Here is a 19,669-nt window from a genome sequence, read left to right on the forward strand (position 1 = left end):
TATCGTGTCAACCGTTATATGTTGTAAACTAATAGTTGATTCTTTCAATTATTATTTTACTTAGATAGAGAAATCAGGTTTTTACAGGTACAACAGAAATTTTGTTTTAGATAAGCAAAATAGAAATCCAACTTATAATAAAATAATTTCAATAAAAATAATTCTGAAATAACCTTCAACATTTCTTATAGTCTACCCGCTGTTTGTGATGACTGACAAAGTCCAGGTTGGTCAAAGTTTCACTCATAAAATGTCATTACAGTGTGATTCATGTTTCTCATATGGTAATATCTAAACATATCCATGAATAAATTTTATAATCAATTATACAACTTCATGTGTACTCAAGTATTCTGCTAGAATCAGAATAAAACATGGCGGATAACCTGAAGATTGTTTGTTGTTTGTTTACATCTCTAAAGTCACTGTCAAAATTACAAATAATATATTCCTGGCAAACTAAAAACACTGCAAAGCTAGAAAGAGATGAATGATAGAAAAGGATAGCAACACTATTGTCAATCTAATATTGCCATTATAACGTGGACCTCACTATGATTGCCAGGTATTCTGTGGTAACGGTGACCGTTGCCGGTTGGTACTCACTGTGTTTGGTCGCGATGATGATCTGTTTTACAAATTGAGATTTGAGTTTGAACTTTGAAATCTTTACAGGTTAGGACATTAGGACTCATTTTCATTACAAACGTTCGGGATTCCGTATTGTATTCCACGATTCTCACTAAAATTATAATTAATATCACAACAATTATCCCACTTTCCACCCCTTGTTATATTTGTTTTGAGATGCCCCCCAAAAAAGAATATTCATCACCTAACCTTGTTCCTGGAGAGGCATCAGAATCCGACGAGGATGACGTTATTTTAAAAATGGTAAATAAATTTCACGTAGTTTATTTTAATTTTTCTTCTTATAATGATATCAATTACTTGCGACCCATGATTGCTATTGATGACTGATCTGGAATCAGCACTTCAGGAGTCACTGAAGAAATATATCAACGATCGGGCAACGCTGTGGAGATAGTAAGGGATAGCGCTATAAATGCTTTGTTAAATGATAGACAAGGATAGAAACACCAATTCTTATAAAATACTGCACATTATAACGTGGATCTCACTTGCTTAGTAACTTGTTCCCAATTAAATTACAAGCATTTGCCATTCTTCTTCTACACTAATAAATATAGCCCAAGTTATGATAAGAAGGCTTTAATCCCGATGTAGGACAATTCCATGGACAAGGGACACATGCGTGACTAGGATAGTTGATACCGTTTGCAGAGTGAAAGCTTAAACTGAATTGAATCATCTGGTGGTTCAATCTCAATGAATCACATTAAAGCAAACTGAATTTGAAATTTATTTAATCTAGTTTAATCTGAGATGCCGTTTGAAATTGCATTGTATAAACGGCCATTATTCTTCAACGATATTAAATCAGATGTTATTTTAGATAATCTCATTTTTAAGATAATAAGCTCAGTCAGGCTTAACTCACACACTTACGTGACTTAGGTCGAGAAGAGACTGGACTCTATAGTGAGGTCCACGTTATAATGGCAGTGGATAAAGATAAAACAATAGCGATACCGATTCTCTGCATTAATTAATCATATTTCTACACTGTCTAAAAAATAATTAGCACCGTTGTGGACCTAGAAAAGGATAATATCACCAGCTTTGTCGAATGATAGACAAGGATAGCAAAACCAAAGTTGATCAAATACTGTCATTATAACGTGGGCCTCACTATAGGGAGAGCATGTGCTTTCAAATGGTGACAGTCGCGGAGACTAGAATCGACTGGTCTGAGTGTCACCATTTGGAAACACATGCTCTCGACTATAGTGAGGTCCACGTTGTAATGGCCGTGTACAATTGACAATACTGTTGCTGTCCTTTTCTATCATAGAACAAAACAGATAGCGCTATCCCTCTCTCGCTTTGCAATGTTGTCAGTTTGTCAGAATATTTTATTTTTACTTTTGACAGTGATTGTATAAAGGTTGACAGACAATTCTCAGCCGCCATTTTTTCCTTCATTCTATCAAAATACTTTAGTTCACAAGTCGTATAATTGAATAGACTTAGAACGTTGTCGTATAATTGATTTGAAATGTATTTTTGAACAATAAAATAATTTTTAACATTACCGTATGAGAAACACAAATTAAAATACCTGAAATTACATTTTAAAAGTTGATAACTAATTATCCTAGACTCCATCCATGCTTCAGTTGGCCTATACGTATAGGTTAGACCTACTGGTACAGGTATAAATAATATTGAAAGGTTATTTCAGAATTATTTACATTGAAATTACTTTTTTTTGATAGAATTTCTATTTTTCTATTATCTTTAAAAGAAATTGGAATAGAATACCTACCAAATAACTTAATTTCTGTTGTTTTGAAATTCAGATTGTTGTATTACAGCTTTTTAAATTTGCTGCCATTTCAGGTTTGTATAAAAATAAAAATCTGATCCCAGTTATGAAAGCAAATTTTTTAATAAAATTATAAAAAAATATATTTTCTTGATTAATTTGACATTAAATTGATTATTTTATCAAGGTAATGATAATTATTACTAAATCAAATTTAATGGGATGAATTGAGTAACAGCTGTGTACACTCAGTGGCAAAATGGAGAGACTTGGCAACGTTTTTCTCCTATAGTGAGGTCCACGTTATAATGGCAGTGGATAAAGATAGGAGAATAGCGATGCAGATTCTCTGCATTAATTAATTATATTTCTACACTGTCAAAAAATAATTGGCATCGTTGTGGACCTAGAAAAGGTTAGTACCACCGGCTTTGTCGAATAATAGACAAGTATAGCAAAACCAAAGTTGATCAAATACTGTCATTATAACGTGGACCTCAGTATATCTTTCTTCACTGCCATTAAAACGTGGACCTCACTATAGAGTTCAGTCTCTTCTCGACCTGAGTCGCGTAAGTGTGAGTTGAGCCTAACTGTTATCTATAACGCAGCCAAACCTCATGAATCGGGATTCAAAGTGTACAGAACAGACAAAAAAAGAGCCCTCACAAAGACAAAGAGCCCTGTATCGCGTCTGTCTGTGAATGCCTTTAAGGCATTCACAGACAGACGCGATACAGGGCTCGGGACGATTCGGTACGATATGTTATTACATAGCGGTAAATGAGAACGTGCACACAGCAGCGATATACCGAGGAATGCGATATTATCGCAAGCGGTAGATCGCGTCGGTAATTCGGTCTACCGAATCTGTTCGGTAGACCGCTCGGAAATCAAGGCGGGAATCAGCAGTGCACACCTTTCTTATCGCACATGAATGCAGTGTAGTTAGTAGCTAATAATTTAGTTCAATTTTTTTAAATAGGGATCAGTGTTTACAAGAAGAAGCATTGCTTTTGTCGCTCGCTATGGACGAGGACGAACATGATGAGCCATTGTAAGTAACTTTTCATGTTTTATAATTGAAATTCACGAACTTGAACCAAGAAATTACACATTATCAGAATTTTTTTTTTGAAAAAAATAATAAGCCTAGGGTACACACACAACTAACCTAACAAGACAGGATGGTTTTACCGAATTCCGAGCGTCTGCGTGCAGCGCGTGTGTGAATGTTCAGTTCGGTAAACTAGCGATATTCTCCCGAGCTCAATATCGCTCGGTTTTCCCGAGCCTGTGTCGCGTCTGTCTGTGGAAGCCTTAAAACTTGAAACATTTCTGCTCTGATCAACAGAAAATCATAATTATAAGGTTTGGGTGCGTTCAGTGAGTATCATCTTAGTTATGCAATTTATTTGTGGTATTTCCAGATGAAAAGCAAGAGTGCAAGTGTCGGAGTCATTGTAGCAGGCGAAGCTTCTGAATCATCTGACGATACTGAAACAGAAGAGGGTAAATAAAAATGTTTCTTTTCCATAATATTCCACTCTACTTCCATTGTTTTCTCGCTAATAAATTTTTGTCATGCTATGTGGATGCCATTTATAGTCTGTGTAAAATAAGTTGAGACTTGGCCCTCCATCCGAAGAAATTTTAAGGTTGCCAATTCGTGTAAAATTGCAACTTACTACAATTTCCAATTCAACGTCAGAATTGGATGTAGAATATCACCCCCGATATCCTAGCAGAGCTTAAAAAGTTTTAGGTTTGAAGGATTAAAAGGAAATTCAATTTCCAAATAATTTTAATTTCCAAAATTGGAAACATCGCGAAGATTTGTTTTTCTTTTTAATATCACTTCTCTCAGAATCATTGGGCGTCGTAATGCGTAAAAAATTCATATCAAATAAACGGGTAGAATGTCTCCTTTCTATTGGTGTCTGGATCATTTTTATCCGACCATAGTTATTTTTAATTAATGATTATGATCGTCAAAACAAAAAAGTTTCCAGCATGTCGAAAATTTCATGTATTCTGTTCGAAATGTCCCGACATTGACGATCATAATCAATAATTAAAAAATAACTATGGGTCGGATAAAAATGATCCAGACACCAATAGAAAGGAGACATTCTACCCGTTTATTTGATATGAATTTTTTACGCATTACGACGCCGGATGATTCTGAGAGAAATGATATTTAAAAGAAAAACAAATCTTCGCGATGTTTCCAATTTTGTTATAAAAGTTAAATTTCCTTTTAATCCTTCAACCCTGAAACTTTTTAAGCTCTACTAGGATATCGGGGATGATAGGATGATATTCTACATCCAATTCTGACGTTGAATTGGAAATTGTAGTAAGTTTATTTGTAAATTTTACACGAATTGGCAACCTTAATATTTCTTCGGATGGAGAGCCAAGTCTCAACTTATTCTACACAGACTATAGTACATCATTTTCTATGTAGCCACTGTGATCAATTCAGCCTCAATAAAAGCGCTATAAACATAACTTTATAGATTGGGTTTCATCACCTCCATTTTTGTCTTTCTCAATCTTAAGAAAACCTATGTCACCATATACCAGAAGATTACCTACTCCATGTGCCTATAGGTTGAATTCATCATGTGCACATGACTCACACAGTCATATGTGACTGTATGACCATAAACCGGTTTATAACTTTTATCAAAGATTTGATTCATATTGAATATTATTAAGTATTAAATATCTAAAGCGGTCGTCACACCAACGTCTGCTAGCGGTAGCGAGCTCGCTCCCGCGGAGGTAGTTTTTCTGGAAGCAGTTCACACCAAAAAACGTCCACCAGCGGTAGTTTGGTTTTGTTCTTGTTTTGATGAGGCTGGTTCTCTAGAAGTGGGGGAAGGCCGGCAACCAGAGTGCTGTACTTCGTCTCGTGCAGTACTGTACTAGTGTCTAGCTCTAGACTGTCTACTATCTAGTAGCAGAAGTGTTCGACAATGGACATGACGCTAAATTTTAGCGACCAAAAATCACTTCGTAATAATGTACCGTGGTTAGAGGACAGTAGCTCCGATCCCATATTATGGGTCGTTTCCTCACTTCTTCAATTAGGTTCTCCATTGAAGCAATAGTTGATTAAGAATAGATGAAGATTAAAGAAATATAATTAAATAATTTAAATAAAATGATGAACAACGAAAATGACAATGCAACAACGGAAGACAATGCAAATGACAATAGCTCAATTCCGACTGCAACACAAAATGTTGCGTCGCTGTAGGCATGCAAATGACTCATTGTCACGTGTGAGTCTCGGTATTCTGCGCATGCGCTACCGATGGCGAAGTTCTGGAGTTCGCTTTCCATGTTATTAGATTGGCCACTTCAGACCGAGCTCACTACCGCTAGCGGTACTCCCACTAGGAGACGTTTCAAAAGTTCGCCTGGCTCGAGAAGTGAGACTAATGCCGAAGTACTACCTCCGCGGTAGCGAGCTCGGTGTGACCTGCACAACTTAATAACATGGAAGGCGAGTTTTTTGACTTCGCTACCGCCGCGGACGCGAGCTCGGTGTGACCTGCCCTTAAGATCTTATTTATTCTTTAATGTTGTTTTCCATCACGAACTGCTTATTATTAAATCACTTTTTGCTATTAAAAAGAACGACTAACAATTTTCTCTAATAAATTAATTTATTCACTTACCGTGACAACGTGATCTTTCGGCATCTTCCTAGTTGTACTCATAGACAAGTAGAAGCATAGGATGGCAATTTTTAGTGTGCTGTTATTGGCGTCTATTGGGTTTGTTGTGGCTAAGAAGGTAATCAAAGAGGATGTGGGATTTGAAGTTGGTTTGTTCATTCAATATACATTGTCTACTGTCTTTAAATATACCTTCTACTTGTCTACGACTACAACCAGAAAGATGGCGGACCTGCCGAAAGATCTCGTTGACACAGTAAGTGAATAAATTCATTTATTAGAGAAAATTCGACTACTATAGTGAGGTCCACGTTATAATGGCAGTGGATAAAGATAGGAGAATAGCGATGCCGATTCTCTGCATTAATTAATTATATTTTTCTACACTGTCAAAAACATAATTGGCATGGTTTTGGACCTAGAAAAGGATAGTACCACCGGCTTTTGTCGAATGATAGACAAGGATAGCAAAACCAAAATTGATCAAATACTATCATTATAAGGTGGACCTCAATATAGTCGTTCTTTTTAATAGCAAAAAGTGATATTATTTATGATCATAGGCCAACATAATGTATAATTTTTAATTAATTATTTTTAAAAGAAAGCACTGACCGAGAGAGAAAAACTAAGGATACTTCAAATCAAATCAAATCGTTTATTGCACAAAAATATATACAGAATACAACTGAAAGGAAATTGACAACTTTGTGCTACACGTCGGCAAAAGAAAACTTGTACGCCGACGTGGAGTCTTAATATAACTTATTCACTTATACATTAATATTAATATATAAAATGATCCTACAATATTATAATATAGGCTAACAGTAATTAACATTCAACCAACTAAATATTCCATTCTAAGAAATAACAATAAATTAAAGATACACATAAAGCTGAATTTAAGATTCATACAACATCAATCAATATTAAACCAAATCATTAATTGAATAAAAATAATTTTCTTTCACCCAGGTATGGAAATCTTTTATTTTAGGCTTCTTTATCAACCATCCTCTTGGAACTTTATTATAGAGTTTATTTCTCAAATATGAAATACTTCTACGGGATAGGGTGCTATCAACTCTTTCAATTGTGATTAAGTTTTGAGCGACTTGTCTAGTTACTCTTTGAAAATTTTGAATATTTTTTAATTTGAGCACATGTTTCTTAATAGTCTTTAAAATGAACAACAATTGTCTTATAGTGAACAGATTGGAATTTTGAAACAATGTGACATTTGGGAAATCTCTCGGATACCTCATTATTGTTTTGATAACTAACTTTTGTAAAACAAATAGAGGTTTTAAAGTTGAATCAAAAGTTCCTCCCCATATAGAATTACCATACTGAACTAAGGATTGGAATAGAGCAAAATAAACAGATTTTAGTAATTTTAGACTCAAAATACTTCTAAGCATGTACATTTTTAAATTGGCCACCCTTAATTTTCTACAAAGGTAGCTAATCTGAGGTGACCAGCGTAGATGCTTATCAACAAAAATACCAAGATACTTGTAATTGTTTACACTCTCAATAACCTCATTGCAAGAATCACATGGATACCTGTTCTAAGCATTATTCAAACAAATCCTGTTCATATCTAGATCTCCTCTTGTTGTTGGACTGAAGGTCATACATTTTGTTTTACCAAGATTTAGTCTCAAATAATTACATTTTAGCCACTGAGAAACCTTATAGTAACCCACTTTTGTTTGCTTGATAACATCTTCCCAGGAACCTTCTTGGAAGATAAGTGCTGTGTCATCAGCAAAACAAATTGTCTTAGACCCAACTGAGTCCAGTACACTAGGCAGGTTATTAACATAGATCAAAAATAAAACTGGTCCCAATACAGTCCCTTGAGGTAGACCCCATGTCACATCTCTAATCTCACTATTACTACCACCACAGCTAACGATTTGGCTTCTACCCCTTAGATAACTTTCAAAGAAATCTAACTCTATTCCTTGAATACCAATATTAGATAGTTTCTGGATCATTTTATCATGTGGTACTGTGTCAAAAGCCTTGGCCAGGTCCAGAAACATTACCAAGGTTTTTTTATTTGTTTTGAAACCATTGTATATTGTCTCAGTTAAGGACTCCAATGCATCCTCTGTGCTTCTACCCTGTTGGAAACCAAACTGCCTCTTATCAAGGATTTTATTAACATCTAGATATTCAACTAATCTTTTCTTTACCAATTTTTCGAAAATTTTAGAAATAGAACTTAGCAAGCTAATTGGTCTATAATTTTGAGGTATTTCTTTACTCCCCCCTTGTGTAAAGGAATAACTTTTGCATGCTTGAAATGCAAGGGAAAGTATCCAGATGAAAAACAACAATTGAAAATTTCTGAAAGAGGTTTAGAGATAGTGTCAGTTAATAGTTTTAGCACGCTGTTGGATATGTTATCCCATCCAGGTGCCTTATTATCATTCAAACTTTTGATTACTTCCTTGATTTCTGTTTCAGTAACAAAATTGAAATTAAATGCATTTTCAATATCTATTGTTTGTTCCAAATATTGATCTTCATTCTGTCCATGTATATCAATTTCCTGCGCTTGATTTATACCTACATTCACAAAATAGTCATTCAAAGCATTAAGATCTTGATTTACATGTAATTATTGTGAATTCTTATTTACCCCAATAATTGCTTGATTTATCACAGATCATATCTTCTTAGGGTCACCTTGAGCTTTATTTATTTCTGATTGATAATATAAATCTTTTGCTTTTCTAATTAGATCTACTATTCTATTTCTGTAAGACAGGAATTTCCTTCTCAGCTCTACATTAAATGGTTCATTTTTCAATCTTTTATATAATCTATCTCTTATAGTTATGGACTTTAGAATTCCATTGGACATCCAAGGTTTCAAATGTTTTTTAGTTAAATTAACCTTTTTAATAACTGTTGCTCTACTGATGCACGTTTTTACATTATTTACAAATTCATTTACTAATGTTTCAATACTTCTATTCGCGTCAATCTCCCAATTCATTAAAGCACTCTCCTCTAACAACTTTTCTTTATTAACATTCCTCACTTCAATAAACTTACATGGCTTACTAGATCGAGAACAAACATCTTTTTTAATTGATGCGTGAAGAGCAGTCGCATAATGATCAGTAATTGACATTTCTAATACAGCAGTTTTTAATGAGTCATTATGTTTGGATTTAGAAAAAATATGGTCTAAACAAGTATTTGAAGCAGGACGAGTTTTTCTATTGACAAAGGACTCAAACCCATGCGAACTCATAATAGACAAATAATCATGCGTTTTTTTAGAGTTACATAACAAATCAATATTTACATCACCTATCACTAATGAATAATCAAAATTAAAGCATGAACCATTCATATAATTATCAAGTTGTTCTATAAATAAAGGTATACTTGTACTAGGAGATCTATAAACGGATGTTACTAAATATTTATTATTTTTAGTTTGCAGCTCAACAGCTAAGAAAGGATATTCGTTTGGACTATCAATTTTTTTCGAGGTACATACATGACAATTCCATCTGAACGACTCAAGGAGTTACTTTTTATATATAAATTATAGCCATTAATGTTTAACAGTGATTTTTCTTCTTCAGAAGTCCAGGTTTCAGTAAAAATTAGAACCTCAAATTTTGTTCTCATGCTGTTCAAAATAATGAGAATTTGATCAAAATTTCTTTTCAAACTTCTTATATTTAAACTAAAAATATTCAATTCATAATTAAGGGGCTGGATATAGTTCAAGTATTCATCGGTACTTTCACATTCCCTAACACTGTTAATACTATCTACAAATTGCGTGAGATCATTCATAATAAATGTTTAATCAAACCTGTAGCAACACTTTATTCCTCTCCGTTGATAACTTTTTTCAGATGGTCCAGTCCCTTGACTTTGAATACAGGTGAGCCCTCCGACTTCTTAGCGCACATTTGTGAACCACGAAACCAGACGAATTTCCAATCATTTTCCCTAGCTAACTCACGAGCGGCTTTCAGTTCTTTAGCAGCTGATTCATTAGCCTGAAGTGTCCGTTCGGCAGGTTTCTGTTGATTTTTTTCACGTCGATTCCGGGGCTGCTCCTATCTTCTCTGCTTATGGTTTGGAAAGCCGTCATCCATTTGTCCCTCATACTCCTTCTCACGAACCTGACGACAATCATCTCCTTGTACTATTTCTCTCCCAAATTTAGATAATATTTAAAAAGTCCGAAATAGGGTTAGGATTTAATTCTTCTAAAATTTAGTCCATTTTCACTCAATATCAATAATGGAACCCATAAGTGAGTTAGAACTATATACCTGTGTTACTGAATAAAAAAATCACTTCAAAAATAAATTTTAGAAAAGTTGTCACTTCTGAAATATGTACTGAATGAAAAAAAAATAGGTATTGTTTAACCACTTTTTTATTCAGCCGTAATGATTGGTTTCAATTTATTAAGAATATTCAATTGTCGTTCAACTGGTTAATAACTAATCTCTGATATAAATCTTTGATAAACGTAGTCCACTCAACTTCAAAGTTGGCTCTGCTTGATTTGTAAATGACAGCAATAAAATTTCCTCAAATACAAATTTTGCACAATTTGGACAACAATAAAATCGCCTTAAATATAATAACTGATTTCTGATAGAGACATACTGCATCATGATTATCTAAAGCAACAGAATCACAGAGAATGATTTCGAGATCAAGTATGTCACAATGTCAGCCCATGCTGAATCAAATCTAGTAGACTTGAATTTGTGAGTCGAGCTGATAGACTCAAGATATTAAATCTAGTCAGAAATTTTAAGAGTTCAAAGACAGAACATAAACTATGTTTATGTTTTCAAATAATCATATGATAAATTTTTTCGAAGCTTATCAGCACCATTGGCTAGAGTAAATGCATTCGTGTATTTGGGAGTAAATCTGGATGAATATTTAAAATGGAATATCCACATTAACAACACCTGTAGCAAAATGAAATATATCATTCATACATTTTATAAATTGAACAAGTTAATCGAAATTAAAATAGTATACTTTGCTTATGCTCAGGCCATCTTCCAATATGGGATAAGAGTATTGGGGAGGAGCTCTAAAGACCTATTTTAGAAAGACAGAAGTGATCCAGAGGCACATTATCAGGGCTGCACTTGGCAAACAAAGACGCTACCCCAGCTCTATTATATAGCGAGTTCAAAGTACTGGACAAATTTTTGTAAAGAATTTAATTGTGTATCTGAATAAAAATAGAAATCTGTTCACAGCTCATGTAAAAAAGTACAGTTTTCGTTCGCCTACCATTTTTCCTGTACCACGAACAGACCTAACTGTGTGTAGGAGGCAATTTGATCATATATGTCATAAATTAATCAATTGTAAACCTGAAAATTTTCTCATAAACAGGATCTCAAAGTCAACTTTGCAAGTAATACAGGATTGGATAAAATTGCAGGGTGAATTCAATAATATCTTATAGTAATTGAAAACTTCTGTACCTATATATACTTTTCAATTTTTATTTTCTTTCTCTTTCTCCTTACTTTATTCTTTCGCCTTTCATCCTTCTTTCTCTTCCCTTCTTCTTCTCTCACTCTCTAACATTTATCCAACTTTTTTGTGAACATAAAAGTGTTTTACATTTTCCCTGACAAACTCTATCAATGTAGTACAACTATGTACCTATGCCAGCGCACAAACCTAGGTTTTTCTGGCTTTGTCAGATAGAGAACAAGTTATTTTCAATTTAAGAGTTTATGTGTTATTGGAATCTTATTATGTATTTCTTGCTTGTCTATTATTTTTATGAATTATAGTCTTCATTGTATTGTTTTCAATTTGACAAAATAAATTTGATTTTGATTTGATAATATATGTCATTTACATTTCATATTATGTCTGTGTTTACAGACTCATTCAGTTCGGCGGCTGAAGTTTATTCAAGAAGAGTTGAAGAGTCGTTCCCAAAGAGAGAGACCCCTGAGAAGATCAAATACAAATCGCTACTCCATAAAAAGCTCTGTGAGTACTTTATTCCAGACAGAATTTTTTTTTCAGTGACGGGAGGAATATGACCGGCATAAATATCTCCAAAAATAACGTTTGTTATTGTACGGTATGAAATTATAACCGACCCAGATGGGGGTAGAATTCAGAGATCTCTAAATTCTAAAGGGCGAGTCATGGGACTTTATTAATAACAAACTTTTTGCATTCTGATCAAATTCTAAATTTTATTCAATGAGTCAATTTTATTTGAAATTGGACAACAAATATGCTACAACAATTTATTACACATTCTATAACAAAAAAAAACCCGCCTGTAAGATTTTGCTAACTCTGATCTCTGGTTGTTTGTTTACGAAGGTAGCGTGGACTTTACTCAATTTTCTACTAAATAAATATAATATTAGGAACTCGGTCAATTTGGGTTTCTAAAACATGAACAAGACAATATAATGGCACTCGCTATCTCATCACGACTGAAACCTTTCACTACACTACGTTGTTGATAAACAATAAAATACATACACAATTCAAACTACGTTGTTGATAAACAATAAAATACATACACAATTAAAACTACTTTAAATAACTTTACGAAATCGGACGAATCAAACATTTTGAAAATTTATACAATACTTATATTTCACCACATGTAACACGTTCAAATAGGGCCTTCGAGGCCCGAGGCTACCTCTACATTTTTATCTGATTCCGGCCGCGGCTTGATTGGAACTGAACTTTTTCCACGCAAATTATGTCCCCCTTCCACCAACGAGACAACGGTCCATGTGGAGACGCGCATAATTCCGTGGGGAAGGAAAATAATGCAAGTTTGAAATGTTCCCAAATACTCGGAAATACAGTTCCGTGAGAATACCTCAACCCTGCATGAAATTGGAGTCTTCCCCGATGCAAGTTAGCAAAATCTTAATGTAAGAAAATTATTTTTTAACAGAAAAATAAATTTCTCACGATAAAAATTTACACACAGAATTCAGCTACAAGATCACTAAAGTCACATTGTTTTAAGTCCTAATTCTACACTTTTCGAATGAACCCATACTAAATTTATCTCTATGAAAACACAAACCCATAATTAATTTATTTATTTCAATACCATCACCATCACAAAATTATCCACCTTATGATACTCTCTTGAGTCCTTGTCTTGTCTGTAGGTTATAAGGTAAGGAAAGCCATAGCTAACAAAAGCCTTTGGGTATGCACTTCATGAATTATATTTGTGAGGAATTAAGCCTGGTTTTCACTAGTAGAGTTAGTGGTCGAGTAACTGGCATACTAACTCTACTCTACTTACTTGGTCGAGTAACTGTTTTCACTACAATTGAGAATAGTAGGTAAAGTGTGTTATCTAGTCAACAGAACTAACCTTAAAATTTCAATACTTTTTAATAAATTAATACTTGAACACTTATTAACACTTTTTTATAAATTAATACTTTTTTATAAATAACAATACTTCTTAAACTTGATAGCCTACGGCACGACTCTACTCTACTAGTTCGAGACTGTTTTCATTAAGATTGTGATCTGGTGTAGAAAATTGGAATGGACATAACCTATACATAATATTTGGACATTTTGAAACTAAATTAGGAAATTGAAGAAGTTTTGGGCAATCGCCTGTTTTTTCTTTTCCGATCATTGTATTGTTTGTGCTAACCTAATAAATTAATTAATTAATTAACATAGTAGTGGTAGAGTAGAGTGAGAAGCGGTGGTGGGGAAAGGCAAGTGGTAGAGTACTATCCCACGGTGCTATCCCACTCTAATTTACTAAAAACTAGTACTCTACCATGACTCTACTCTACCATGAACGTTTTCATTTGGAGAGTTCACAAGATAGTTAGTACTTGCCCAGGAAACTCTACCACTAGCTCTACTAATGAAAACCAGGCTTTATAGATAGTTCAATAGTCTGACCTGTAGAGGAAAATTGAATCATCTTACTTTTCAGTAAGTGTAAAGACTTGTAGACTATTTTAGGAGAGTGTTTTGAATGAGACTTGCAGGCCAGTTCAAGATATCCACTTGCAATTTTTTGTGTTCAAATAAAAGGAATCTGTCAAGCCGCTGTTTTGTAGTCCTAATCCTTGTAATATATTATAAGCCTAAAGGCCAGCGCACACATCAAACAGTGGGACGTAAGCAGACAGACTTAGGAAAAATGTTGCAACTCACACAGATGTCCGCGTATGTCTGCCGAAGTTTTTTAATTGCTCCAAGGATGGTTTTCTAAACGTATGCATGTCGACGTTCCATATCGCGCATGCACTAACTCTAGTTAGAGAGAGAGAGTGTGTGTGTGTGTGTGTGTGTGTGTGTGTGTGTGTGAGATGATTGGGGGGGGGGGCGAGAGAGTGTGTGTGTGATGATGATTTGGGGGGGGGGAGGCTGTAGGGATGGTTTTAGTTGATTTAACATTAAACATTAATTTAATAATTAGAGCAATAAAATTAATTTTGGATTGGCAAAGTGCTGGACTCATTGACCCACAAACAGACTTTTTTAGTCTATGTGGGCAATTACTATTTCATGATCAGGGTATTGGTATGCTGCACATTCACCATATAATACATTTTCGTATAATATTAAGAGATCTATAATTTATAATAATAATAATGGTATTTAGTAATAGTAATAATGGTTTTATCAAAGTAATGGGGATAATTCCCACTATTATGTATTGCTTTATTTAATTAATTTGGATTTTTTGTAGTTACTATACCCTGTGTATGTATTATATTCTATAATATGTTGTATTATTTTATGGAAATAAATAAATTCAATTCAATTCAGTTTATCAACAGTATCGCAAGGGACACTTGGGTTTGATTACACGGTTTATTTAGAAATGTGAACAAATCTGTTTTGTGGTTAAAAGTTGAAATTGTCTTCCGACGTTTGCGGACCAAAAACATATTATGTTGCCACGCATACGTCTGCCTGTTGCCAGGTGCGCTGGCCTTTATGCCAACCACTATAAACGTTATGCTGGACCATTTTATATTAGGTTTGTTCGAAAGAAAGGTTAACAGTTCTTTCTATAAGTGCAGGCATCATATATATTTTGAAAAATCCCGCCAATTGTATCGAAACGGAAAATAAACTGGAAGTACACTTAGCGCAGTATTAAGCCCTGCACACACACATCGATTTTTGACAATTCAATTTCTTTATTCCAATACAAAAACAATGTACAATATAGAACAGAATAATAATTATGGAATAATTATTTCCCCGCATGGACTGTTGATCCGTGCGCGGGGAAAGAGTACACAATCTATACAGGCAATACAAGTGCAAAAAAACAGTCAATAATTTATATTGATTCAAGCTTAACCTATAAATAAAAAAAAATTTGTTAAATCCTGTAATGTATAAAATACAAACTGTATTACATCTGTAGTCATCCTTTGTCTTGACAATGCCTTCTATAGACGGTAGCTGATACAGGTTTATTGATGTAATATTAACTGTTCGTTCTCGTTAAAAATAATCAATTATATTTTATTAAGAAAAAAATTATATTTTTCAGTAATTTCATAATTTATTCTCATAATAAAAATGAAATATTTTGTTAATTAATTATCAATTCTACATTGTTAAAAGACAATCCGGCAACAGAGCAAAGCGAAAGAGAGATAGCGCTATCTGCTTTGTTGAATGATAGACAAGGATAGCAATACCATTGCTAATCAAACACTGCCATTATAATGTGGACCTCAATATAGCCTTACGGTTCTTTGAGGGATTCACTAATCTACGAAAATCCAAAAACCAAAGTAGTAGCGTACTACATACGGCGGCCAGAAAGCAAGAGATGCTTTTATATTGAAAATTTATTTATTCATTCATTTATTTATTTATTTACAATGCAAATAACACTAATGTAATAATATTGAAAGATAAAATAATAAGATAGTCCTTGGGCTATTTTAAAAATACTTTATTGAATTTGAACTTCGTAGGGGGACCGAGCTCCGTTCTGGAGTGTAAAAGCATAGAAAATTTGTAACGAAAGATTGAATTTATAGTTTATATTCATTTATGAATTTTTTCAGTCGTACAATTATTTTTACAATTATATGAGGTGGCACAACAGGCTTATGCCCAAAATTGTCCCTTTTCTAATTTATACTACAGTCCAAATCAAAATCTAGGTTAAGCTACTATCACTCATGAAAATAACAATTTATTCACACTTCAAAAAACAAACACATCATCAATTACAAATAGATATACTATGAATTCGATTTAGAATGATATACTATGTTTGCTACAATATTTGTTAATATAAGTACTATTTACTATTCTACACTAACAGCATCTAGTTACTATTTTGGACTTTCTGAAGTAAACATGTTTTCTAAAAAAAAGAAATAAACATAAATAAGTTATTCTTGCTGGATTATTCCTCTGGTGAGATCACTGAGGAATAACCCACACATGCACTCGCTCACTCACTTCCATTACGGTATCGACAGACGACAAAATTTTCAGCTGTTTTTTCCAAGGACGTATTTATCCTTTTAATGTCATTCAGCGAGTTATCCCAGGGTTGAGACACAGTGCAATCGAATTTTCATATCATAAACCTACTTTGTTCCAAATTTTGTGAGAATCGTTAGAGCCGTTTTCGAGATCCGTTCACATACAGATATATAAACATCTAAACAGAAATTTCTCGTTTAATAGTATAGGATATTGCTTTTTCCTACAGTTACGTTGAAAAGTGTCCATTGCTGCACTGATTACAGAACGCAAAGAATCACTTTTCCGCTCTAGTGCGGGAAAAATTTTTCTGCTCTCCAGATTTGCAACATGGCAACGCAAAATACTTAGTAGGTTATATGGAGCAACAGTGCAGCAAAATCAAAATGAAGTTGGTAACAGTGACTGCTGTGGCTGCTATGGTGAGCAGAGGTGCAACGAAGCACAACGCGCTAATTATTATTCATTATTTATTATAACCAAGGACAACGAGGACTTTGGGATCTTAGGATTAAGGTTTTTATCAATAATAAAATTACACAGAAAAACATTTGATGCATTTCAGGCAATTTTACCCATAATTACCCACTTTTCATATTCAATGGTAACTGTAGGAAAAACTTAATGTGAAAATACGTGCGCAAAGTTCCTCTGCTGCACTCAAGAAACCATTCCGCCCTCGCCTACGGCTCGGGCGTAAACGTTTCTTTCGGTGCAGCAAACTGTCACTTTGCGCACTAGTTGCACAAATAACTATTCTGATATGTTGTAAATTGCTGTATCCACTTATATAGAATTCGTAATTTCACAGGTACCAGTAACGCGTCCCTGCAACAAGATCTGTTTAACTTTCTTCACAAGCCTCTCATTGATGCAGCCCGAAAATTGAATGACTCGAATCAACAACTACTAGGATCTCAGGTCCAAATGCAACAAGCGACCATCTCCATGCGTCAAATAAACTCAAATTTAATGAAACTGGATAGGGCACTTGATGCACTTCTGTCAGTGCCTTTCCCACCCGACATTCGCATTCCGTCAAGTTGATGATAATTTTTTTCCAAATAAAATAACATTTTATTGCCATGGAACAATCAAGTTATAAGCAACATCAAAAAAATAATAATTTTATATTTTTAATTATGCTAAGTTTTTATAGAGCGGAGCGGTCTTACTCCTCTGAGTATATTTCATATTTTTAATAATAATATTTTTGTTTGAAGGTCCTAAATCATTAATCCAAAAACATTGATTATTAGGTCATTGAACTCATTAAATCAGGCCTGTTTAACTTTAGAATTGCCGGTGCAGTCTAATTTTGCAGTATTGCTTTTTAATGGCTGAGTAATAGTCAGGATTTGCCTATCTGAAGGGTTGCAAATAATATTGTAGCATGTTTATTTATTTACTTGGTCAGCACAAACAATACAATGATCGAGAAAGAAAAAACAGGCTATTACCTAAAACTTTTCCAATTCCCTAATTTAGTTTCAAATTGTCCAAATATTATACATAGGTTATGTCCATTTCAATTTCTACACCAAATCACAATCTGAGAATATAGATTTGAATAAAACTAACAATTTTAAATTTGGATGGATTGATAGTAAAACTTTCGTAAAAACATGAAACAAACATTGTAGGTAGCTTGGAGTTTCTATCCCTGAAACGCGTTTTTCGGTATCTTGGAGATTCTAACCTTCAAACGCCTTTCTTCGGTACCTTGGAGATTCTAACCTTCAAACACGTTTCTCGTACATGGAGTTTGAGATGGACTTTCTAACAAGTCACTGGCATTTATGCCACTGTCTCACAGCCTAGTTACCGTTTGCTGAGCTGCCGTCAATACACAGCAATGAAATCTACTTTGGAGGATGTTGAAGCCTGGAAAGCAGAGAAAGACAGAATGCGGGAGCTCGAGGTAGAATTCCATCAAAAGGTTGACAACCTTCATCAGAACGGCCGTCAATACTAGCTCTTGATTGTACATCAAGAACAGATAAGATTTATTGTTTTTATATGTATAATATTAGTTATATGTGTATGTAATAGGTGTTTATATGTAATACGTGTATTATGTATGTTTATTTGTTGAATAAATTTTAATTTAATTTTGAAAAAGCTTCATCATGATTAGATAACAAATATATTTATCGTGCTACAAATTCATACAATGCATTCAAGCGTATTTTAAAGGTGCGTACAGATATACACGCCGCGAACATGAGCAATTCACTTTTAATCAGCTGACTCCATCTGAATTTTCACAGAAACGGTAAGATACAGATATAAAAAGCTTGGCATCAGCTTATTAAAAGTGAATTGTTCATGTTTGCGGCGCGTAAATCTGTACGCACCTTTATAATATATATATATATATATATTTTTTTATTATTTTTTTTTTGCATATGTCCTCAAACTTACAATTCACTCAAATTTCTCAATTAATGAATGTATTATTTCACTTTTTGTGTAGTTGAGAAGTTGATATTGTGGTAATTATTTGCATTTTTATTAAATAAAATGTATTATTCTTTAATAGAGGGCAGCTGAGTGAATAGTGGACCAGATAGGATTGCATTCTATCTTGAGGCCTACATCTGGCCCATACAAAGCCTATAAATGATGCTTTCTCACTATGGGTATTGACGATTTAATTTTTTTCTATGATATGAACTTTCAGTTTATTTTCATCCTAGCAGAAGCCATTGTCAGAGTTCCACATCAAATTATCTGGTTGGTTATGATTTATATCATCACAGCTGTTTCCTGATAACAATGATGACATTAATGATGACTAACAATTCTCTGCAATCAACCATAGTTTAGTCCATAGCGTAACAGAAGCGAGTACTTGTGAATTAAATTTTGATAATACTGTTTATTACATTCATAATGTAATCTAACTGATAGATCAAGTAAAGTGTAAATTTCAATTTCTAATCGTTATACTTAATCATTTAAAGAATAACATTCATACTTAGCCATTTATTAATTACGTGATGCAATCTGATTTTAGCATATTCAGTTAGCA

The 19,669-nt window shown here is 33.8% G+C and overlaps 1 protein-coding gene across 1 annotated transcript; it reads left to right on the top strand.

The window, feature by feature from the left end:
- Positions 1–635: 635 nt before the first annotated feature.
- Positions 636–18,756, top strand: LOC111049305 (biogenesis of lysosome-related organelles complex 1 subunit 3). The gene is made up of 4 exons (XM_022335343.2): positions 636–894; positions 3,841–3,922; positions 12,025–12,135; positions 17,447–18,756. The coding sequence occupies exons 1-4, from the start codon at positions 808–810 to the stop codon at positions 17,680–17,682; spliced, it is 516 nt and encodes a 171-aa protein (XP_022191035.2). The 5' UTR covers positions 636–807; the 3' UTR covers positions 17,683–18,756.
- Positions 18,757–19,669: the final 913 nt, after the last annotated feature.

Source organism: Nilaparvata lugens, chromosome X (genome assembly GCF_014356525.2).
Source record: "Nilaparvata lugens isolate BPH chromosome X, ASM1435652v1, whole genome shotgun sequence".
Lineage (NCBI taxonomy): Eukaryota > Metazoa > Arthropoda > Insecta > Hemiptera > Delphacidae > Nilaparvata > Nilaparvata lugens.